We start from the raw sequence: 24,580 nt of genomic DNA, 5'->3' as shown, positions 1-24,580 counted from the left end.
ATGCAATCACGTGTTAATTGGTACCAATGACGACTTGCAAGAATCAAGAGTACCATTGTTGTGTTAAACAAAGGGATTTGTGTTCACTAGTGACTGGGCCCTACCGTCTCCCAGCTAATATAATTGAATCATCATTTGTATGACTTTTCATTTGATATCCATTAAGCTCACATTGTATAGAATACGACAACATCATACTGAGCGTATCACTAGTGATCACTAATAACCAGGCGTGATCGGTCAGCAGCGGTAACCAAATAAATAGTCATTTAACGAATTTTGGGATGATATCAATGACAACGTATATGAATAAAGGCTACCACTGTCATACTAAACGAAGTGATTCGTGATCACTAGTAATTCAGTCCTACCACTCTTAGTTATCATAAATTATTGACTGTTTGAATGATTTTTTTATTTGATATATATATCCATGAGGCAGCGATGTATGAAAGTTAGACACGGCGTTATCACTTAGCAAAAGTGTATTAAAATGCTCATGTAATTACAGTGCGAATGAGAGCAATAACGACGTACAAGAATCAAGACTACCATTGTCCAAGTTAAATAAATGATTCATTACAACTATTGGCTTCGTCGTGCCAGTTCCTAGCCGGTCTCACTATTGAATCACTCTTTTATGACATTTCATTTGATATCCATGGCATTAATGGTGTGTAAGACCGACTGCAGAACTTATAATCACTAATAAATATAGTCCTATTAGTTAACTGGGTTGTGTAATTACTTTTTATTTGCTCATTAATGGAATTTAACTACTGATTGTTTTTCATGAGTTAATCTGCAACATAATGTTAGTCTTTCTAAATATCAAATAAAACATATTACTATGCACCGAAACTTGAGAAAAAACGGCGCGTGCAGCCTGCTTGAATGTCTTTCCGTAAAGCCATTCGATCCGCTGCTTCTTGTAGAATCTGACTGTGTCATCATTCCTTATACATCAGGGCGCGAATGTGCATCATAGCTGCACATTCGAGTCCGTGAGTTTTAACATGATCGACGAGCGTTTTCCCGTCAATTCAACAACGGACGAATATGTTGCCCCTGTAGTAATGCTTTGCCGCATAGTTGCTGAACAAAAGCGCCCCAGTAAAAAAAGTAGACCAGCAGAATAAAACCAAAGTGGACCTACACACAGAAGGAGCGATACAGCATGAGACACTAGAGTGCAATTAGCGAATGAATTCTCGCTGCGCAGCAATCAACATTTTAATAATCCCCCCGTGCATTTTAAACGCGTCTACAAAGGATTCACAGGAAAAAATTCTGAAGCGAGGTTACATGTCCAAGAATTCTTCCGTTAAAACATCCGCTATCTTCCGTGCAACCCTTTTCTTCACAAAATATCCCGACACAGTCAACATTTACAGGCCATGCCAAATTGGTTCATGCGCTTTTCAACAGTTTATAAATCCAGTTTTGTTGAGTGGGTATTTTTTCGATTTCTTCTTTTTTTTCGTTTTGCACGTGTCTTTGGCATTTCCCACAAGTATGTTTGCTAAAGCTTCCCTGAGACAGCGAGAAAAGAAATAGGCTAAACGGAGCGCGAGAAAGTGTCGTGCACCTGACGACTAAACGTACCTTTTGGGCTCGCGAAAGGAGACGCGTGAAATAAGGATGCGAATGCAATGATCGCATGCTTCCTTTCGCGCCCCAAAATAATGTCAAGCACACACCCCCCCATCTTGTGCAAGAAAAAGTTACTTCGTTACCTGACGGCGTCGATGACGTTCTGCGGGTCGAAAGGCGGCGGGTATATGACCTCTGCCACCTCCTCCTTGTCGCAGTTGCAGTACGCCGTCGACACGTGCACCAGGGCCTGCGGGTGGAAGGATCGAGAGAGCTACATATGAGCGAGGGCTCCTGTATGCGCTACGTTCACAGAGTGAATGTGCCGTCTAGGCTCGAATTGCTTAAGTTTCTACGTACGTTCACGACGATAATGCAGGGCCCATGACGGCTGAGATTGACGTTGGACGATACAAGCACTGCGGCAGATACACCTTTGCAATTGTTACAATGCAAACCATTCTTGGCGACTTCTACCCAGTTTTTTTGTAACAACTGGGATTGTGGACACGTCAAGCTGTTGAAGGACAGCTTTTTATCTACAGTCCCTCCATCTGTAAATGTACAGGATGGCAAATAAACAATTCCAACTTTCTGACGTCTATCTGGTCGTTTTCGTGGGCCGATCACCAAAATAGCGCAGTCTAAAGATGTGGGTCAATCCTGAATTTATAGTACAGTTTAAAAATGTGGGCCGATCTAGTTGGCACATTCCAGTTGGTATGTGTCCCAGGATATGTGCCGCTCTACAGTGAACACCTTTGACGAGAACATGGATATGTGCCGCTGGCTATGTGTTACTGCGGCCACCGGACATGTGACACTGTTCTATAAACCCCAGATGCCAACTTGGGTCATTGGGCATTACAAAAGCAACAACATATGTCACGCGCTGCACTCCGCATCAGTTCGCATCGCAATAGCATTAACCATTCGCTGCAGAACAGTTACATGATTCACGCAACCATACTTTATCAAACCAAGCCTACTTCGCATTACGTAGATGTCAACTGGTGTTCAGTATGCTTAAATTATTTTTAATAGTAGATATATCGCGTTAGCGTCGACTGGAGTAGACTTCTAGACCAGAGAGCTGGCCACCACCGTATTATGATATACAGGGTGTTTCAGCGAACATTTTCAAAAATTCTTAAAGGTTGTCTGCGGCAGACGGCACAATTATAGTCCATCAGGTGGTACACTCGAAGAAGCGGACATTACTTGCACGAGAAATTGAAATTCATAATCGATTAACTAACGATAATTCACTCATTAACTTTTAACTAATTACTTGTGGTCCATATTGCAGTTTAGAAATTCCAACCATGCAGTTCGCAAAGCCGATAAACTCGAAACAATTTCTCAGGATGACTCCAGTTTCGAGATATTAGTTCCTAAGTTTGCGGAGAAATGCGTTGGCGTTCCAGTGACTTTTGTGCTTGAATGAATAAAACAACGTTTTGTTAAGAAAGTAACTTCCAAGTGCCGCACGATTGTCACCCGGTACTTCTCCTGTATCGTGTTTCTTTTTTTTTTTTTAAGACTTGAAAAAAAAGAATCATGCAGCACGTATTAGCAACAGAGAGCTGGATCGGGCTTTTGTGAGGATGGTCTGCAATTTCCTAATTGACACTTTTGCTCTGAATATAATATTTAATGAACAATAATATAGTAAGTAATTATGTAATAAGTCCAATACAGAAAACAGTCTGACTTGCTCCAAGTGACGGCAAACAATATTACCTTAGTTCTGTCCAGCTACGTGGCCCTTGCGTATTTTACAACGAAGCTGTCTATGGCTAGGGTTCCGTGCATTTTTCAACTCCGTAAGCCGAAATGTGGGCCGACCCTGGTGATTGTACAGAAAAGGTCCACGTGCAAATGACAGATACCCCTGTGGACTGCAGATGGCGGGCTCAGGAACCTGTAACGCCCCCTTGTACTACCCTGGTCACACCTGGGACCCGAAGAGGTCCCAGGCACAAGGGTAAAAACAGGGGTTTTCGAAAATGTTGTTTACATTTTCCACGCGATGAAAGCACGATCGGATCTTAGCCCAAAAGGTTGACCCGCGTCGGCCATGTCTACGTTCGCACCACCCTCTCTTTGTCGGCGTTCCAAGCGCTTGCGTATCTATAGTTTCCTTTCCTTCCCCTCTCCCGTGGTGGCGGTCCCGTGGGAACGTCGCGCGTGCCTAGCTTCCTCCGGCTCGTCGGGGCGGCGGTTGCGTTCTCGTGTCCGTTCCTGCCGTCGCTCTTCGTAGGCGCGTTGCTTCTCCGAAGTCCGGACTATCCGCTAATACGATGAAATTGTTATAATAATACCAGAGGGGATACGAGAATGTGTGTGCATACCTAGCGTCGCAATGACCACCGACCAGGACAATAAATGTGTTCATACCTTTGTTCAAAATTGTGCGTCACCTCTGTGACCTGTGCACTTTTAAAGAGCCTCGCTGGTCGTCCACCTGCCCAGAGTGGAATGTCTCATGATTTTTTTCTCTTCAGTTTTGCGGGAATAAGGTTATTATTAGAAGAAAAAGTAAGGTCACAATTACATTTATTAATTTACGCACCGAAACCCTACCGCCGGCCCGAAAGTGTGACGTAAAGTGTTCAACAGTGCTTTTCCGTATTTAGGCTTTTGTAGCTGAGTAAAATTCTAGAAATTGGCTAAGTTCAGTTTTCACAGAGTGGAATGGCTCATTATTTTTCAATTTTGGCGCAAGTGACGTGAGACACATGGCGTATATAGTGGCACGGCTTTCCTATGCATACACTCGTATCGGATAGATCGATTTTTTTTTTTTGCATACGTTGCGGCGATACTTGGCTGACTTGACGCTGAGGAGATTTTTGTATTTCAGCTATCAGGTCTTTAGAGTTATGCCATCTGTAGAGGTAAGTCTCTAGAGAGGTTTGCTTAGAGTTTATGTGCCAGCTAGCTTCCCCCCCCCCCCCCCGCTCCACAAAAGAAAGAAAAAGAAAATTAGTGCTGCAAGGGAGCTGCTGAACCACGGATGCACATTACACGTTACCGAAATTGAATTAATTGAGTGAAAAGAAGCTCGCTTTCGCCTGTCGACAAGCAAGAAATTTGTAAGATGAAAACTCAATTACCTTTAGCTTGCTCATGCCTTGACACAGTTGCAGCAGTCTCCTTGTGCCCAGGACATTCATGTCAATGGAACTCCTGGAAAACAAGGCACAGAAACGAAAACATTAAACGCTTTCAGAAGCAGCGCGTTCAAGGGAGCTCGGAAATTGAGAGAGTCTATAATCCTAGACGCATCAGTGCCGTTGCACGTCTGAATATATTTTGCTGCCAGCGAGGCCTCACTCTATAGTTCGCGTAACAGAGTAGCTGTTCGCGCTAGCGCTAGAAAAGGCTCACCTGTAAAACAATTCTTTTTATGCGTCATCAAATAAACCATCATCAAATCCACTAATTAGTATAAACCGTTAGACATTGCGAGCAGTATAATCCGTGACGAGCAGTAGGCAAAAGTGCGCAAAAGTAGGTCAGTTTCTTTCAGAAAGGCGTATATAACCACACATATTGAAACGGGAACGAGTCGAAAGTGGCCGGCATGCGTTGTTGCGTTTCCGAGCTCACCTGTGTTTCTAACAGTGGTCAGGTTCAGACTAGAAAATGTACATTTGGGACCGCACTATGCTTAAAAACCGACCACGGATAGATTGTCCTTCGCATTCCTGTGTAATGACGTGTAAAAGATGTTCTTACAGTATTTATTTCCTGTTCGCGTTTCAATAGGCTTTCAGTAGACATGCACAGCCGTAGTGCATGTCTTTCGCGTTGACCACAACAGTGCGCAGTCTGGATAAAAATGAAATCGCGTGCGATTCTGTTCACTCCGTTTTTTCCTAGAACTTGTCTCAATTGGTACTCGTAGAGGTTCGACTGAAAGGGATCGTTGACGAATCATCGCATGCCTCGAGTTACTTGGCGAGTCGATAACTTTTGATACCCCCACTTCAAGTTGCGCTCATCGCAATAAAACTGCACTGTGTGGAAACGTGACTGGTTCCAGCACCATACCTTATGTAGTGTGAGAATTGTATGTTAAAAAAAAGAAGAAAAAACATGTTTGCTCTTTTAGCATTGCTAAACGCGTAGATACGTAGTACTACTGTACATGGGGATCTCCTTTCACACTCAATGAAGAACCATGGCTGCGGAGCTTTGATCATCATCCCTGCCATCAGTCTACATCTAACTCCAGGCGCGCAACGCCAATTGCATGCCCTTGTCCTGCCTTAACAGAACCGATGATTGGCCCGCAAATTTCTTTATTTCATCGCTTCACTGCTTGTTCAGATCCTCTACCAGCCTCGACTGTGTGTTCCTTCTATTGGCACCAATTTCGTTAAATATTGTGGGATTCAATGTCGCGAGGCTGCACAGCGGGCTATACGACCCGAAATATAGTGGTGTGGCTCCGAATTACGTTTGACCACGTGGAATTATTTAACATGCACTTACAGCATGGTACATCAAATCGGCGTTTTCGCATTCCGCTCTCAACGAGGTGCGGCCGCACCGCGGCCGGGAATCGCACCCACGACCTCGTGCTGAGCAGCAGGACGCCATAGACACAAAGAAACCGCGGCGGGTATCTATTTTGTCACTCACAAGTTATTTGTCACTCGCAAGTCATTTTGTCACTCCACTTCTTTCTTTTAATCTCAGTTAAGATGTCAGATACGGTAATTTACCACAATAACTCCACGGCGTCGTTGATAGGGCGATACTCCACGGATATGTCTTCTAACTCAACCGTGGAGGCGATTCATCAGGTCTCGTATAATAGTTCATAATGCCAGTTTGTTTAGCATTTAAAAAAAAAAGTGGGGGGGGGGGGGAGGATCTGAATGCGCGAACTGTAAGCAAGGCTTGAAGAACACACAGGAAACTGTCAGCAGCGATTGTGTGTTGTAACTTTATTTCTATTGTGAGCATTATATTTCCACTTCCTCTTCTCCACCTGCCCATACGCATCATCATGACCAGCGTCATTCTCTTCAGCGCACGATCCTGCTGAATAAAGTGTCGGAGTGGCAGTTGTCTCACAATATATTGAATAGATTGCCCGCGCAGATATGCATGGTCTTAGCGCATTAGACCCAAGAGCGCACTGTGTGTACTTTCATGTGTTACTTCAGACGCATTAAGTTCGCGCATACGGTTTTTATTAAAGGTTGGATCCCTAACGAGCTTTGGGCATTGCAAACAAATCGGCACAGTACGTGGATGACGCGGCTACAATCGCCGATGTACACTGCTAAAACAGTTGAAAACTCTAGACAAAAGATCGCGCACTCTTCTTGGAGGAACCAGTCGCCCTACCAGCGAGACGACGTCGCATGGGTGCTTTTACGTCACACACAATGCGCCAGCAGCGCACAGGTGGCCGGGAGCAGGGATAACTCGAGGATTTTCGGGAGACGCAGGCCGCGCTGAACAACATGTGGAAATGCGCCACGTAACACGAAAAAAAAAAAAAAAAAGAAGAGGGGGGAGGGGGGGAGGCTTCCTTTGTTGGAGAGAAAGCAGCCGATGAACGTTGCCAACGTGCGTTGATCGAGACAGTGGGAGAGAGTTTCTGCTACGAGGAGGACAGCTCGCCTCATCTACTCTCACCTCACATTTAATTTCCTTTTATCTCGGCCACTAATTAACCCTTTATAAATGCTTGTGGTAGAATGCGTCCCAGCTGGGCGGAGCTTTGCAACTATATTGTATACATAGCCGAAATTGCAGATGAGGCCTGTTGGGAGGTTCTTAATGCTAAAGAACGAACGTTCAATGACAGCACATACAACTACATGTGTCGCGAGCGGCCATTGTCTCAGTCTCAATCACCAAGGCGAAGCTCTCGTTTTGTTCCGCGGTTGTTATGCCGAAACACAATGCAAAAGCGCAAAGGCGGGCTCCATAGAAACGGTAATCATTTAGGAAATAGGCGGCCGTCATGCTATATGCACGCTGCCAGTTGCTAAGTGCACACTTATAAGATGCTACGTGCTCTTCGAGTAGGGCGGTGCACTCCTTGATTGAAGTCTAGTTATTGGTATGACGACGCTAGTGCTATGATGTCCGCCACAAGAATCGCTGCTGCGCAGGTCCCAGCTAGTATAAGATCGTTGTTTCTGAGACGGTCACTATAATCATAAGCTACAGGTTCCCACATCGTTTAGTACCTGTAAGTGTGTACTAACTTGAGCGGTTCGTCGAATTTGACGATGGCAGCTGAGTGGAAGACGATGTCGACGTTGTCCAGCAACGCCCTTCGGTGTTCGGCGCTGAGACCCAGCTCCGGCAGGGTCAGGTCCCCTTCCACGGCGATAACCTTGCCACGCGCAAAGTGCTGGTCGGAACAGCGCAGGGCTTGGAAGATCTGCACTCGAAGGTGGTTAACACAGGTAAGTCGGGCGAAAAAGCACAAGGGTGCATAAAAGGATAACAGAAAGAAAAAGAAAGTGTGTCGTTCACCTCAACTTACCCCGAAACAATAAATGAAGCACCTTCACACTTAATTAAGCCATTGGCGTTGTTATATGTTGTTTATACTTCTATCGAGACAGATTATCTGGCTGGTCTCGACGATCGACCTTTTTCTGAATGACTTGGCGCTTTCTCAAGATTTGGCGCATGCTGAGACTCTATAGTGTCTTTTGCAGGCTAGACGCGTTTCGTTTCATTTTCAACAAACCTCGGGTAGACTGTTCTCAAGGTTGTGGATAGGCCTACCGGTTGAATTAAGTATGTGCGTATCACTACACCTTTAAACCTAATTAATTGTCAGATAGCATACCTACGTACCTCATTCGCTCTCCCCTGCCCTTACCACAGCACAGCGTAGCGGTCGGCCTCTATATACGCAAATGTATTTATTGCTTATACTTAATCCTACTGTTTTTCCCGCACGGCGCGTGGGGATACAAGAAATCTTAGTGGATGTCTTTCTTAAAGCGTTGCCCTGCGCCGGTCTCACCAGGCATATGCGTTTATTCCTTCGAATATTACATGTCTCATTTCACCATTGCATGCTCGCTTTAGTAGGTTGCGCGAGGCACTCGACAAAGTCGTCGTCTGAGTGTCGCCATATTACCCCGTGCATGCAGGAGCACGCGCGGCAGAAAGCTATGTTCCGGAACACAGAGAAGCGCGTACAGTCGCTGTTTGTGAGGTGCCCTTGTCTGTACGTTTCTTCTCTTCCGGGATCAAAATGCGTCTGTCAGGTCATCTACGTAGTTCTGCTGAATTTGTGAAGAGTAGATAAAAGAAATTTCATTGTAGTATATTCTTTTACATTTTATTCGAAATTTTTATCTCGTCCGCTTCTACCGTGCTCTTTTCTCCACTTGTCTCTCACACGAGCAACGAAATACCGTTGCCACACAGATTTGGTAAAGCGGGCTTTCTTGCACGCAGATGTTTGTTGCAAAAAAGACACCTTCACGGGCAACATCATCCGTTAGAGATCTTTCTTCGTGACCCGGACAATTTGGAATTACTGCCTAATTTCTCGATTAATTCGCACAATTCCTCAGGGCGTAGTTAACCTACCTCACATAGCCATGTGTGATAGATTAGTTGGCCAATCCACGAATGAGCTGTGTATAGTTAAGATCGTTTTAAGCGCATGCATTAACGACGAGGACAAGCGAGTGGACGTACACAAGCGTTAACTTCAACAAATGCTTTATTAGGAACAGGTGAATATTGAAACATGAAGTGCACAAGCAGCTGTGCGTCCACTCACTTGCCGTCGTCGTCAATGCGCTTAAAACAATTTTAGGTGTGTCTTACCAACAAGGCCGCATGCCAACGCTTGTCTGTGTATTGCATTTGCGTTCTTTGGAAAGTAAAAGCGACTGCTAAAGTGCATGCGTCGTTCCACAACCATGGGGAAATAAATAAATAAATAAATAAATAAATAAATAAATAAATAAATAAATAAATAAATAAATAAATAAATAAATAAATAAAGATCCACAGGTTCTCTGGGCATAGATGCCAGAGCCCAAAATACATGTATCGATCACGCCACAAATTTTGCTCTGTCTTCGCCTTAAGCACGTAAGATAGGTAAAAGCAAAGACCAGTGGTTAACCGGAGGATATCTCCGGTTGACTGCTCTATACTGGAGAAGGGGAAAAAGGGTACGGAAGGTGAGAGAAAAAAAAGGAAGAATAAGCAATATGAAATCTAACCAGTGGAAGTACCTTAGTCATTGTAAGGGATGAACGCTGACTTAATTAATACTTAACTAAACACCGTGTTTATGAAAGAGAGTGACATTGCATTGTCGATGTTATGAGAAATCAACATAGGACAGGAGAGAAAAGGAAGGAAGCCTACTTCTGAATCGAGCAATTCATCAAGACGTGCTTGGGGTGACGCTCCTCCTTTGGCACGCATCAGGACAAATATTCGGCGCAGACCGCCACATGACCGGAGTAGCTTTTCGAGCAGCACCTGCGTTGGATGTTACATGAATTATTATGCATTCAGTTTGCATGCATCTACAATGAAGAATTTTTGCTTGCGATATTTTCAACGTTGTGTCGGTCATGCACGGATACATTAATTTTGATCCAATGGCAGGAATTCATTCATTCATTGAATTGATACCTCAGGGTACTCTGGATATGAGATAAAATATATGTGCACATCTGACATGCCATAGCGCATCGTAATCCTCAGTAAGTAAACATTCCAAAAGTAACACCTTTTGAGTGACAACAATGCTGACGTGTTGTTTTCATGAAGCACGCACGCGCTTACATACAATCGCAAAGAGAGCTTCTCTGCACATAGATAAGCTTCTCCGCAGGAAGACTGTGCTTGTAACAAAGCCAGCTTTACAAGCAAATTTTAATAGACTTGTTGAAGACTATTCAGCATTGAAAAATTCTGTCAGAACTTCGGTTGTAACTGTTATTAAAACAACAGTTAAAACACTCCCCCTCCTAGCTCTTGTTTCTGTGCTCCAATCATGTTTCTAAGTACATGAACCACAGAGCCATTGTCTTCTTTGCCCTCGGTCATGGGTGACCAACTCACCGTTGCATTATAATCCCTATGCATTTTGTATCTTTTCTAATCTGTGGGATGCCTCAGGTGTATTTTATAAAGGCAAGGACTCTAACACGACATTTTGTTTAATTTATAGCGAGGTAGTATTTCACAAGCAAGCAGCTCGCGGCTTATAGCATAATTAAGGGTAATGTTTCAATACAACTAAAACAATCTTTTGTAACAAAGCCAGCCTATAGGGTCGTTTAGGTCTGGAACTGTGGAAATGCTTAGATCGTTACGCTCACTCGAATCCTTCACTTTTCAGCGTCAGAAATGTTTTTGATGTTCGGTTGGTAATGCTCATTCATAGACACTTCAGGAAAATGTACTCTGCCGTTCGCTATAGGATCGTTGATAGCACGCCTGTCAAATAGTGAACAAAGAATTATTGCGCATGCAAGTATAGAGCTTTAGCAGGCTTCTGTAAGCAATGGAGACTCCATTAGCTTCTTCAGTTTCGTTTGCGCGCTCAGGGGTGCGCGGATAACGTGTTTCGGGAGAAGAATCTGGTTGCCGCAGATGTGCATTCAGAGGATCTGTACACTCACCTTTCCCATAAATCCTGTCGCCCCAGTTATAAAAATATCCTTTTCCTTGTAGAAATCGGATATAAAAGGTTTATCCATAGATGCCATCCTGAGTTCCATCCGTCCGTTTCCTTAGCGCTGCGTTCAAGTTGACCAGGTTACATCAAGATGGCGCCGCGGTGATGGTAGTTCTGTTTTTTTCGGCTTCCTCCTGACAATTGTGCTATGCGAAACACTCATGTGTTCTGATAAATTTGTGCGATGTATATAGGCGCACTTCGTTTCCGCGCACAACCTCGAAAAAACGAAATAACCCTGCACCTTCGAGGGCGCTCAAAAAGCACTTTGTGGTATTGTGGTGCCCTCGTTTGGGAATAAAAGAAAACTACGGAGGCTATTTGATTGCCTACAATATCTATAGTAGAGAACACATGTGCAAACCATCTTGTTCTGCGACAACTATTCACACCCTCAGTGTCTAAAAAATACAACATACTTACATAAAATTTTGAACCTTTGTGTAAGTTTTTGGTAATGTGTGGACAAAACAGAACGTTAAAGGCTGTTAACAATAAATAATATGCAAACGCCGGGTGGCTTAGCGTGCTACAACTAGGACCACTAAGGGTTTTCCTCACTACGGGTCGCTGAAGTACGCAGGCATTGTGGGATACGCCTAGTTGTCCTCCGCTTTTGCCGTGTGTGCTGTGGGCACGGCCTGGGTGAGTGAGTTGCGTCGAAGAAAATAAACAAGAATCGAGCAGCGCAATGTCAAAATGAAACGATCAGCAGCACAGATTGAGCGCAGCAAGCAGCAGGCCTACGGCGAAGGCGGTGCGGACGGCTCCCGGGGCAGCCGAAGCAAGCACGGGCTCCCAAGATGGTTGCACCGGGCTCCGTAACGACGCCCATCCGTCGCTTCGTGCGGACCTCAACCCGGCGACGGTCGAAAGCTGCTTCTGATGTAGCCCATCATTCAAACAGGCCAGTGTCCGATTAGGCTTAGGCGTATTGCGGCTTGGCACACGGAGCGTTCGTCCGGACGCGCGGGGAAGTTGCCTCTAGGCCCCGCCGGAGAGACTGCCGCGAGCGACGACCTAAAGCTTGCATAGGAGGGCCGCGGCGTTGCGTCGGCCCAACGAAGCAGCCCCAAGATGTGGAACATGATGTGCGATGTGATGCCGACCATTTCGGAGGACAGCATCGCCCAGCGGAGCGGACAGTTCTCCGGCGATGAAGCAAACTTTGAGCAGCTCATGGTCAACATGTTGGACGAGCGGGATAAGCTCATGGAGACGCTGCGAGAGACGCAGGAGACGCTCACAAATACGCAGCAAAAGCTTTCGGAGGTTGAGAAGGAGCGCGATTCGCTGCAGAGGCAGTTGCAGGCCAACTTGCCACAGGTAGGCCTCCAGCGCGCAGCCGTGCATTGGTTTTGTCTGCCGTTAATTTTCCCCTGTGTTGTGCGGCCCCCATATTTTCTACGAATGCTTGAAATTGTTCAAGTGTGTGAGTTTACCGTGGGCGCGCCCAGTGCATCTCGACTGTGCATCTCGTGTGTTTCGTAACGTGAGCAGTTTGACCGTGATAACACGCCCACGGATATGTGCGTGCGTTGGCTGTGTGGAATTCAGCTTTGAAATGGCTACAACTTCTCGACATGTTTTCGGTCATCTGTGGATGTGAAATGTAGTATAAGTGAATCTGTGCTGCGCCTTGTATGTTTCCTAGGTGGTGTTCTTGTGGTCGTTTCCATCGCCTTTCTCTGTCATTTTGTTTTCAGGACTGATCACGCTTGCCAGCACTAGAAACAAAATGTAAACTTAGCGATAAGGGCTTTAAAAACGCCCAGATCGCCTAAAGTCTGTACTGACCTCGATTTTAGCACGAAGATGTGATTTTTCTTTTAGACGCCAATATTTAACGAGAAGCGCCACCTAAATGTTTGCTTTTAAACTTTCAGGAATTTGCAACAATCACCAAAGAGCTTAACCATGCAAGAGAGCAGCTTTTGGAAAAGGATGAGGAGATACAGGAGTTAAAAGCAGAACGAAACAACACCCGGGTAAGAGTCCTTTCATCTTGCACATACTGGCATTAGTATTCCTCTCATGCTCCGCGTTTATTAAAAAAAAGAAGAGTGGCGTCACCAAGTGTTGATCTTGTTATGAGTGAATTCACTACTCTCGTTTCTTGTTTCACGCATTGCGTTTTCATTAAATCCACTTGCTGTACTTTTTCAGATTTAAGCATTTGCTCAAACCTTCTCCACTTTGGTCATTGTGGGTGTTAAAAAAAGAGGGTAGGGGGGTGCTTGGATTTGCATAGGTACGGTATCTATTCCTTGGCATTTTTGCTCCTCACTTGTGTTTGTGGAGTGCGAACGACTTGCTGAATTAGTTGTCAAAGGGACACCTTGCTACATTATTCTGGAATGTCAAACCATTGCATCTGGTGTTATGTGCTGTCAATTTTTAAGGGTAGTAAACTGAACTCAGTTTTATATAAAGTGGCACTCATTGTAATTTCGACATTTGCCATGTTGTATTCACATGCAGTGGTAAAGAGCTGTTTCCTGTGTGTATTTATTCACTGCCGTCGTCAAATGAGCTTACTTAGCACCACTTTGGGCAAGCTTCACTTGGTGTTAGCATCACTCACAGGCAGCCGAACTTGTGATGCTATAGGACACACTCAATGGGGAATATTCAATTGACTCCCTTCATTCACTTTATCCAAATGCCTAGCTTTGACAGCAACGATCAATGGGGAATGACCCTTGTGAAAATTTATATGTTTGTATTGTTAGTATTGAAGCTGTTTCTACTATGAGACACAGTTCATCAGCGTTCTTAAAGCGCTAATAAAGCAAAGGGATGACATTTTTTGACAATTGGTAAACCTCGAAATTTGAGAAAGATCCACACTGGGTGCTGTACTGACTAGGCTGTGATCTTGCCAGTACCAGCATGTGCTTGAGTGTACCACTGGAGACTGCCAAACACTCCATGTGGGTCAGAGCAGCAATGTTATATTTAACAGTTTCAATTATTTAGATGATCTGAGTGAACCGTTGTTAACTTGAAGAGACGGAAGTGGTTTCAGTAGACATACCTGGCAGGAATTTGTTTAGTGATGAAAAAGTGTAAGTGCAATTTTGGTACTTTGGTTTCTCGTGGTGTATTCAAAGCACTGTACATTTGGTGGTCATCGGGGCAGTTGGCTATACCAGCAAGTATCGGTGCAGAGCTTTCAAAGGCAGAGATGGAGCACAGACAGTGAACTGCCAGTGAAAGATAGCTGCCAGCTATCCTTGCCTTGTCTTGTAAACCATCTGAAGCTCCCCTCAGGTAGCCTGCAAAGTATGGTCTTTCAAGTCCTCATTGAGCATGTTCTTGCAAAGGGCACCTTTACTTGTGTTGTGCAAGTCTGCATTGAGGTTAGCAAGAATAGTTGTTAATCACTGATGGACTTGACATTGTAAATTCAAGTTGCTGTTGCATGATTTGTGCTTAGCGTCATACTCGGTTATTTTCGTTTGCCAGCAGTACTACTTTACCATTCTCGTCATGTCATTCATGGACCATTTTCTCATTGTCTAGCAAACTGTACATTGGACATCTGAGCTGTGAATATGCATATTGTTGCACAAAGAAAATAAGCTTGAATAAGATGATGAAGTGTTCAGTACCCTGCAGAATGATGGCAATGGATGTAAGCAACATACACTGATAATGTAACATGAATCATTTTGTGCTTACATCTATCTTTAAGTTCACGACAGTCATAGTTTCTTACCTATTTGAATGTGGCACTACACTACACTACGCTCAGCTTGGAGTGCATAACAAGTGCTTTGCCCAAGCTTCGCTAGATGCTGTTTTATAGGTAGCTGTGGACCAACACAGATGCTGTAATCTCAGTTAATGAAGTTGCATTTGTAGTGTGAGCCTGGTACTGTGATCGCAAGTACTTGTGTGGCACTTAACGCTGCATTAAATACTGATTGCTTGTTAGGTTAGTTGTCTGTCATCAAAGTTCATTTTAACTTCACCTCTGGGGTGCTATTTTGTAGCGATGCCTTTACCGAAGCTAATGCCTTTTCGCACTTTTCATGCTTCATCAGTGACCAGAGTGATGTTCCGCCTGTGTTATCAGTGGGATCAGCCAGCCATTTGTGGTGGATGATAAGAACGGTAGAGAATTGAGTGAAAGGCATCACTACAAAATAGCGGCCCTGGCCACACCTTTGACAAATTGAAGTGCAATGTTGACTTTTATTCCCAGACAAGCTGTGTCAGCTATAGGAATTTTTTAGTAGTGGATCTCGAGTTAGCTTTCTGTTTGGTTATGTTGTACTAGCTGTGTTTTACTAGCTGCGACCACAAGCCATTTTAGCCAGGCTCTCTATGGGTATGGAGGTATTTGTTTCTTGATGCAACATTTTATGTGAAAGTGGAACATACAGATGTGCTGGCAGAAGCTTTCATGATAAAGTGAAGGCAACAATAATGTGCTGTTGGATAAGGAATGCCCTTCACGTATGTCGTCTAGTGCTATCTAGCATGCCACAAAACTACACTCTCTGGGGCCTTTATGGCAGTATTGGCTTGTTTTCTTTCTTTCCTTTTGTTCTCTTAAGATGAGACTGCATTCTTTTCAGATTGTCAGCTCTGTAACAGTTGTGCTTGCAGTTGATAACTTCTTGATGCTGATAAGTGGCTGCTTGCCAGCACTTAAAGTTAATGCTGGCATTGTTTGAGCTTTGTGTAGGCTGTACACTTTACCATCAGTGCCTGTGGACGAAGCCTCTTTTGGTGTTTTATTTGAAGCTTGAAAATCTGCTCTATGTTCCGTAGAACATTCATTTCTTTTTACATAAGTTTTGTGTGTATGTTGACATTAGGATAAGTATGTCCAGATGTACATATTTGGCTGCCTGCACAATATGTGTACTGTAGCCAGCAAAATGCTCTCAGATTATAGCCTGTCACCTTTTGCTAGCACTTTCAAAGAGTAGTAAGGCTGCCATTCATAGTTCCATTTAATTCACATCCCATTGTGATTAGCATTTTGGGGAAACTGCAACTCTGGAAAAGGTAATAATCTGGATGTTTTTCACTAACAGTAAATGGTTTGGGCACTGCAGTCAGATATGTTAGAATTCGCCATACTTTGCCACTAGTGAATAAAGTAGTCTCAGCAACAGCTATCCAAGCATGGCAAACAGAAAAGAAAATGAGAAGTGAAAAATGCAAGCCATGAACTGTTATGGTGATGCTGCGATTATCTTGTCAGTTAAGCTTTTTTTATTGCATTTTTATTTCAGTGTGCCTAAAGGTAACAGAAATATTGTTTTCATTAACAAGAATACTTGTGAATCACCTTAATGCAAGGTTAACCGATTCTGATAGGTGCCGGCCCAGCAATATGGGACAGTGATGCAAAAAGGCGACACAACATGACACTCAGCTGGCAACCGAACGTTTATTATATTCATGTAAATAAGTATATACAATAGTCATAAAACAAGGTAGAGGAAACGAAATGGCAGAAAAATGGATAGGGATGGGAAGCAGTACATGTCATGGAGATTATGTTTGGAGACAGGATGGTTGGCATCAGTCAGTATTGTGATAGCAAGTCTATTCTCTGAGGCCATGGTGGGTTGGGCCATGACAAACCACAGCTCAAGATCGGTTGTGGGCTTCATTCCTTGTGATGGCCGGCGCATTCTGACCGAGGCGCCCTTGACTATTATTCCTTGAAAATGGTCATTGCTTTTATTTATTGTCACAGCATGCATCTATTACAGCCGCAGCTTGACCGTTAACCAGATGCACCCTAGTTGCAAAGCAGAAATGCATGCAACAGTACCTTATTGGGATGTTGCTTGCAGTTGCTGCTGGAGCACCTGGAATGCCTAGTGTCTCGGCATGAAAGGTCGCTACGCATGACCGTGGTAAAACGGCAAGCCCAGTCACCAGCTGGTGTCTCTTCTGAGGTGGAAGTGCTCAAAGCTCTCAAGTCACTGTTCGAGCACCACAAGGCACTTGATGAGAAGGTCAGTGGATTTTTTTATAATGATATGTTTATGCTTTACCTGCAGTTGCAGAATATTTATAAAGGAAGGTTTTGTGAAGTGTTTTCTTTGTGTAGATGTCCTACACCTGAGCCGTGGCTAGCTGTTCGGGGCCAGTCTTGCACTTCTGCTTCATTCATCACTGCAATGTCACTACTGCTGCTATTCAGTGCACTGACTGAATGGGGTCTGGTTTTCACGCTACCCTTCCTTTTCTGATATTAGGCTTAGTAGCCTAAATAAAAGTGTGAACACCTTCTTGACACATCTAGACTGTTCGACTGTGTTAGGGCACTGGCCTCTGGCAAAACAGCTGCTGCCCCATAAAACTGTCAGCTCAGTCACTGCTCATAGTTGCATTATCAGATGCTATAGCTACGGAACGGGCAGTTTGTGATATTCCAAGTGCACTTAGGCCTTTAATCTGGTTAGATCCAAGGACGCATTCCTTCGTGCATACAATGACTTAACAATGAAGTGCCGAAGAAAGCTGCCACCTCGAAAAGGCGCAGCAGTCGTGATCATCTGTCCTCGGTTGCAGCGGCACCACAACATGTGGAAGGCATTCCACTGCCGCCCGCCAAATTTGGGTGCGAGCTATGTGTAACAAAAGTAGATCCTAGGGTATGTGCACCTCTTTAAAATCCTATAAAACCCTTGAATATTTAAAAAGAGATTCTAGGGTCCTTAAAGCTCCTTGAAATTAAATGTGCTCCTTGAATTCCTTGAAAACTTGAGTTGGGGAGGCTTTTGAACATTGAAAGTAACAAACTCTGCATAGGGGCTATGTCAATGACAATCTCTATCGGTAGGTGATCCCAGATATTTTCATTTGCGGATGTCACTAAGCGATTGCAATATGGTGTGCCCACAGCCACCAATGACAGCCTTGTTTCAACACTGTTGCCATCAATTAGCTAGACAAAGCCAGATCAAGGAACCCAGCGGCGCCACCACTTTCCTGTGTTGCTAATTGGCTCGCATTGCAGTCATCATGGCTCTATTTTAGAGCCATAGGGCTTAGAAATGCCATTTGGAAAGTAAGCAAGCACACGAACCATCACATTTCAAGATTAATTTTTTTCCTCTGGCAGCAAAAGACTGGAACAACTCTCTCTACAATGTAGCCATCACCAAATGCCACCCAGAATTTTTGAAGGTGTTTCAAGTTGTATTTAATCATAGCCACCTGCTTTTACGTATGTTCATGCTAACCGTGTTACATCCCGAAGCTAACATAATAAAGTGAAGTCTCAGCCATTTGGCTTTAACACAATGAGAAGGCAACTGACATCATTATAACAAGAAAGTCAACTTAGAAAAGCGACCTGAAGGGCTTACACGCAAATCTTGTGGGACTGCATAAAAAATCCAGAAGAAGCAAGATCAAGAACGATCCCACCGTGGCTTGAGGCAGCCGCGAAGAGCTACGACCAAGACCAACAGCTCTGGACCATCGAGCAGGTCCTCGGGGCGCTCGAAAGGCAAGGACCGAGCAATCCGGCAGCAGCAAGCGGAGACCTGCGCCGAGTAACGGCAACCTCGTAGATGACGTAGGCCCTCATCGGGGCACGCGAGCACCCAACTGCAGGCTCAAATAAAGTTTGCTCCAATCAAATCCAATGAAGGGCTTGAAGCATGTGTTTAACTCGGCAGCTGCTTAGTTGCTGCTAAGAAGAGTTCGCTATTTCTCCATGCAATTGTTTGCGTACAAATAAGGTTTGTTTCCTCCTCGAATTTTTGCTTTTGGTATTCTTGAAATTCTTGAATTGACCTTGAATGTGTATTGAAATGTTCTGTACGACACCTGAGGTCTCTTAAAAAAACAAAGGTCATAAAGGGGGTGGTATAAGCTGCGAAGCAACTGATCGTGGCGGCGGTCAGACCTGTGACGCAGCAGAGGGTGCTAAGAATACCTAGGTTCGAACAGGACGCCATTGCAATCTGAACCTGGCAACGTTTAACGCTGCAACGTTATCTAGTGAAGTGAGTCTAGCAGTGCTATTGGAGGAATTAGAGGGCAGTAAATGGGATATAATAGGGCTCAGTGAAGTTAGGAGGACAAAAGCATATACAGTGCTAAAAAACGGGCACGTCCTATGCTACCGGGGCTTAGTGGAGAGACGAGAACTAGGAGTTGGATTCCTGTTTAATAAGGATATAGCTGGTAACATAAAGGAATTCTATCGCATTAACGAGAGGGTGGCAGGTCTTCTTGTGAAACTTAATAAGAGGTACAAATTGAAGGTCGTACAGGCCTACGCCCCTACATCCAGTCATGGTGACCAGGAAGTCAAAAGCTTCTATGAAGACGTAAAATCAGCGATGGGTAAAGTCAAAACAATATACACTATACTGATGAGCGACTTCAATGCCAGGTTAGGCAAGAAGCAGGCTGGAGACAAGGCAGTGGGGGAATATGGCATAGACTCTGGGAATAGCAGGGGAGAGTTATTAGTAGAGTTTGCAGAACAGAATAATATCCGGATAATAAATACCTTCTTCCGCAAGCGGGATAGCCGAAAGTGGACGTGGAGGAGCCCGAATGGCGAGACTAGAAATGAAATAGACTTTATATACTCTGCGCTAACCCTGGCATCATACAAGATGTGGAAGTGTTCGGCAAGGTGCACTGCAGTGACCATAGGAGGGTAAGAACTCAAATTAGCCTCGACTTGAGGAGGGAATGGAAGAAATTGGTACATAAGAAGCCGATCAATGAGTTAGCGGTAAGAGGAAAAAGAGAGGAATTCCGGATCAAGCTACAGAACAGGTATTCGGCTTTAACTCAGGAAAAGGACCTTAGTGTTGAAGCAGTGAACGACATTCTTATGGGCATCATTAAGGAGCGTGCAATAGAAGTAGGTGGTAACTCTGTTAGACAGGATACCAGTAAGCTATCACAGGAGACAAAAGATCTAATCAAGAAACGGCTATGTAAGAAAGCCTCTAACCCTGCAGCTAGAGTAGAACTGGCAGAACTTTCGAAGTTAATCAACAAGCGTAAGACAGCTGACATAAGGAAGTATAATATGGATAGAATTGAACATGCTCTCAAGAACGGAGGAAGCCTAAAAGCAGTGAAGAAGAAACAAGGAAAAGGCAAGAATCAGATGTATGTGTTAAGAGACAAAGCTGGCAATATCATTACTAATATGGATGAGATAGTTCAAGTGGCTGAGGAGTTCTATATAGAGATTTATACAGTACCAGTGGCACCCACTATGATAATGGAAGAGAGAATAGTCTAGAGGAATTTGAAATCCTGCAAGTAATGCCGGAAGAAGTAAAGAAAGCCTTGGGAGCTATGCAAAGGGGGAAGGCAGCCGGGGAGAATCAGGTTACAGTAGATTTGTTGAAGGATGGTGGGCAGATTGTTCTAGAAAAACTGGCCACCCTGTATACACAATGTCTCATGACCTCGAGTGTACTGGAATCTTGGAAGAACACCAACATATTATTAATCCATAAGAAAGGGGACGCCAAAGACTTCAAAAATTATAGACCGATCAGCTTACTGTCCGTTGCCTACAAAGTATTTACTTAGGTAATCGTAAATAGAATCAGGAACGCCTTAGACTTCTGTCAACCAAAGGACCAGGCAGGATTCCATAATGGCTACTCAACAATAGGCCATATTCACACTATCAATCAGGTGATAGAGAAATGTGCGGAATACAACCAACCCTTATATATAGCTTTCATTGATTACGAGAGAGTGTTTGATTCAATCGAAACCTCAGCAGTCATGGAGGCATTACGGAATCAGGATGTAGATGAGCCGTATGTAAAAATACTGAAAGATATCTATAGCGGCTCCGGAGCCACCATAGTCCTCCATAAAAAAAGCAATCAAATCCCAATAAATAAAGGCGTCAGGCAGGGAGATACGATCTCTCCAATGCTGTTCACAGCGTGTTTACAGGAGGTATTCAGAGACCTGGATTGGGAAGAATTGGGGATAAGAGTTAATGGAGAATACCTTAGTAGCTTGCGATTAGCTGATGATATTGCCTTGCTTAGTAACTCAGGGAACCAATTGCAATGCATGCTTACTGACCTGGACAGGCAACGCAGAAGGGCGAATCTAAAAATTAATCTGCAGAAAACTAAAGCAATGTTTAACAGTCTCGAAAGAGAACAGCAGTTTTCGATAGGTAGCGAGGCACTGGAAGTGGTAAGGGAATACATCTACTTAGGGCAGGTAGTGACCGCGGATCCGGATCATGAGACTGAAATAATCAGAAGAATAAGAATGGGCTGGGGAGCGTTTGGCAGGCATTCTCAGATAATGAACAGCAGGTTGCCATTATCCCTCAAGAGAAAAGTGTATAACAGCTGTGTCTTGCCAGTACTCACGTACGGGGCAGAAACCTGGAGGCTTACGAAAAGGGTTCTACTTAAATTGAGGATGACGCAACAAGCTATGGAAAGAAGAATGATGGGTGTAACGTTAAGGGATAAGAAAAAAGCAGATTGGGTGAGGGAACAAACGTGAGTTAAGGACATCTTAGTTGAAATCAAGAAAAAGAAATGGGCGTGGGCAGGACATGTAATGAGGAGGGAAGATAACTGATGGTCATTAAGGGTTACGGACTGGATTCCAAGGGGAGGGAAGCGTGAGGGGGGGGGCAGCAGAAAGTTTGGTGGGCGGATGAGATTAAGAAATTTGCAGGGACAACATGGCCACAATTAGTGCATGACCGGGGTAGTTTGAGAAGTATGGGAGATGCCTTGGCCCTGCAGTGAGCGTAACCAGGCTGCTGCTGCTGCCGCCGCCGCCTCTTCTTCTTCTTCAATATTCAGCTAACCCTTACGTGTGTAGTAAAGCACCTCCTTAATGCTCACATTCAGTACATGTCATTTGTCATCACCATAACCTTATTACACATCGACGTTATGCACTTTAGAACAACCATTTTTAAGGCCCCTTTACAGCCACGTCACATCAATTTCATAGAATTCGTAACTACACTGCAAACTCATCAACACTGGCTTGGCGCTCTTTGGCCATACCTGGCCCTTGCGCCACTAAACACCACACATTCATTGTGTGGTGTTTGTGTCAGTGCAGAAAGGCTCAGTTACGACACTGTATTGGAGTTGCAAGGGGGGGGGGGGGGGTCAGGTCACTAGACAACTTGTTGCTAGACCAGTAATGAAAACGACATGGCCATTATCGGTGTTCACTTTGATGCATTGATCCATAATCTCTGGCAAGTGAGTGGCGACTTCTTGTAGTTCTGTGGATGCCCACTGCTTTGGAGCACCTCCACTGCTAGACATTGCGTTGCTGGTGGCCTTATTGTCTGCAAATGTTCACTGTCTGTGCACTGGACATGCTATGGATTTCTCTTGAAGCTAGCCGAGGACCTGCATTGACCACCAATGTGAAGAAGACCTGGGTTCGAGCTCCAGATAGCTGGCTGTGGCCAGGCTTGTTCTCTATTTCATCATTGACCACAATTTTGCTGCTGCTTTTAGGCACATTGGCTGGGGGGGCATGGGTTCCCACAGCTTTAGCTTAGTAGCCTAAATAAAATTGCAAATGCCTTCTTGACACATCTAAACTGTTCCACTGTGTTAGGGCATGTGTGGAAACTTGGTGACGAGAGAATTGGACATGGTGTTCTACTCCTTACACATCACTGGATGTGACGTTGCTTATCCACTAGAAATGACTGTGGGTTTTCTAAACAGATGCAGAATGTATTTATTTAGTAGGCATAAAATATTTATATTTTCATTGTGACTGGCTCAATGTGAACAGATAGACAGTTTAGTTTGCACTGTATCAAACATACATGTACATCTTGTTTCATCCTGGCATTGTATTGATAGTGTGCAAGTTGATGCTGAGCGATGCAGACCAAGGCACTGACTGGTTGTGGTTGTTGTGGTTTTTGTCCATATTCTGGTAAGGTGCTTATGTCGAGACTTCAGTGGTTTTGTCCTTGCTGTGCTAAAGAAACCTTGCATTTTATGCCAATAATAGGAACACTGCACCAATTGTGTCAACCTGCTCCGACTTGAATTTACTGCTCCCTACTGCTCCAAAAGGGTCTTATTTTACTTTATTTGTGCCATTGGTTTGCCATGACTTTGTTCTGGTAGTGCAAAAGTTGGGACGCTACCAAGCAATACATTACAAATTGTGGTGCTGCTACATTCATTGGCTGCCTTCCAAGGGTGACATGGCATTACAGCTAGTGGCACAGCCGTTGTTACAACCAACAGAATCCAGTGCAATGTTATTTTTATATGCTAACTGCAGGGCTACAATGGGTTTGGTTAAGGACACTGTAGCCTCAAAGTTAACCAGTGTCTACTACTTATTTCTTTTGTTTGCTTTCAACTTTATTCGCTGCATTGTATATGCCTTTGTTTTATAGAACATTTGAGGTCATTTAGTTTAGCATTGGGCTCTGTAACAGTGACCGCATGGTGATCGGGTAGCACACGTCAGTTCATGCTCTTTATATACTATGTGTTTGGTACAATACTTATGTCTTTGGGAAAACTTATTGTAATGAACTTAGTGTGAATGAGCAAGCAGCCTAGCTTTTACGCCTTATTCTGCGAGTGCGTGTCAGCGGTGGAATAGAAAACATTACATGCTCGCATCAATAAGATTAATGAAATGAGGTCGCAATGGGCAGAATATCAAGCATGAGAAGCGGTCCTGCCTTCAAAAGACATTAAAGAGAAAACTAGTTTGAGCTGCATTAGTAAAATACCCATCTCAAAACTGAGGAATCTACTCTTACCGTTAAAAGCTTGGTAAGCCAGAAAATACATAAAAACGAAAAACGGGTGGTGCCACCGCCTTGGAGTTCTCACACCTGCTCACCATGACGTCGTAGACTTTCACGGGGACTGCTCGGGCCTAATTACCTATCTGTAAGTAAAAGTTGAACTTTTACCCAAGACTGAACTTAGCCAATTTCAAGAATTATACTCAGCTACAAAAGCCCAAATATGGAAAAAGTTCTTTGAAATACATTATGTCTCACTGACAGGCTGGCGGTAGCATTTCGGCGCAATATTTTATGTATGGAACTGTGACCTTCATTTCTTCTTCTAATAATAAATTTACTTCCGTAAAATTGAAGGAAAAAAGTTTCGCGCAGGGCAGCAGGCGGCATAGTGGATAAACTCGCCCCAGCCGATGTCACGTGCCTTGGTTTTTGTTAAAGTTTTATTAAAGTTTTTATTAAAAAATTATTATGTAAACTAAAGTGAACACTAAACTGAATTGTTTCTCTGGGTGTAC

The 24,580-nt window shown here is 44.1% G+C and overlaps 2 protein-coding genes across 3 annotated transcripts in view; one reads left to right on the top strand and one right to left on the bottom strand.

Moving 5' to 3' along the window:
* The window catches only part of LOC126536333 (fatty acyl-CoA reductase 1-like), a 41,889-nt gene extending 30,342 nt beyond the window's left edge, over positions 1-11,547 (bottom strand). The window contains exons 1-5 of the mRNA XM_050183257.3: positions 11,247-11,547; positions 9,979-10,095; positions 7,833-8,011; positions 4,713-4,785; positions 1,737-1,843 (exon numbers count right to left, since the gene is read on the bottom strand). Of these exons, the coding sequence (XP_050039214.1) occupies positions 1,737-1,843; positions 4,713-4,785; positions 7,833-8,011; positions 9,979-10,095; positions 11,247-11,345 (575 nt within the window). The 5' untranslated portion in view covers positions 11,346-11,547. The remainder of the gene's footprint in view (positions 1-1,736; positions 1,844-4,712; positions 4,786-7,832; positions 8,012-9,978; positions 10,096-11,246) is intronic.
* Positions 11,548-11,887: 340 nt separating this feature from the next.
* Liprin-alpha (PTPRF interacting protein alpha) overlaps positions 11,888-24,580 on the top strand; it is a 100,914-nt gene continuing 88,221 nt past the window's right edge. For both annotated transcript variants that reach the window (XM_050183256.3, XM_050183255.3), the window contains exons 1-3: positions 11,888-12,628; positions 13,189-13,290; positions 17,125-17,289. In XM_050183256.3, the coding sequence (XP_050039213.1) occupies positions 12,380-12,628; positions 13,189-13,290; positions 17,125-17,289 (516 nt within the window). In that variant the 5' untranslated portion in view covers positions 11,888-12,379. The remainder of the gene's footprint in view (positions 12,629-13,188; positions 13,291-17,124; positions 17,290-24,580) is intronic.

This window comes from Dermacentor andersoni, chromosome 4 (genome assembly GCF_023375885.2).
Source record: "Dermacentor andersoni chromosome 4, qqDerAnde1_hic_scaffold, whole genome shotgun sequence".
In the NCBI taxonomy this organism is placed as follows: domain Eukaryota; kingdom Metazoa; phylum Arthropoda; class Arachnida; order Ixodida; family Ixodidae; genus Dermacentor; species Dermacentor andersoni.
This window is presented reverse-complemented; position numbering and strand designations above follow the sequence as displayed.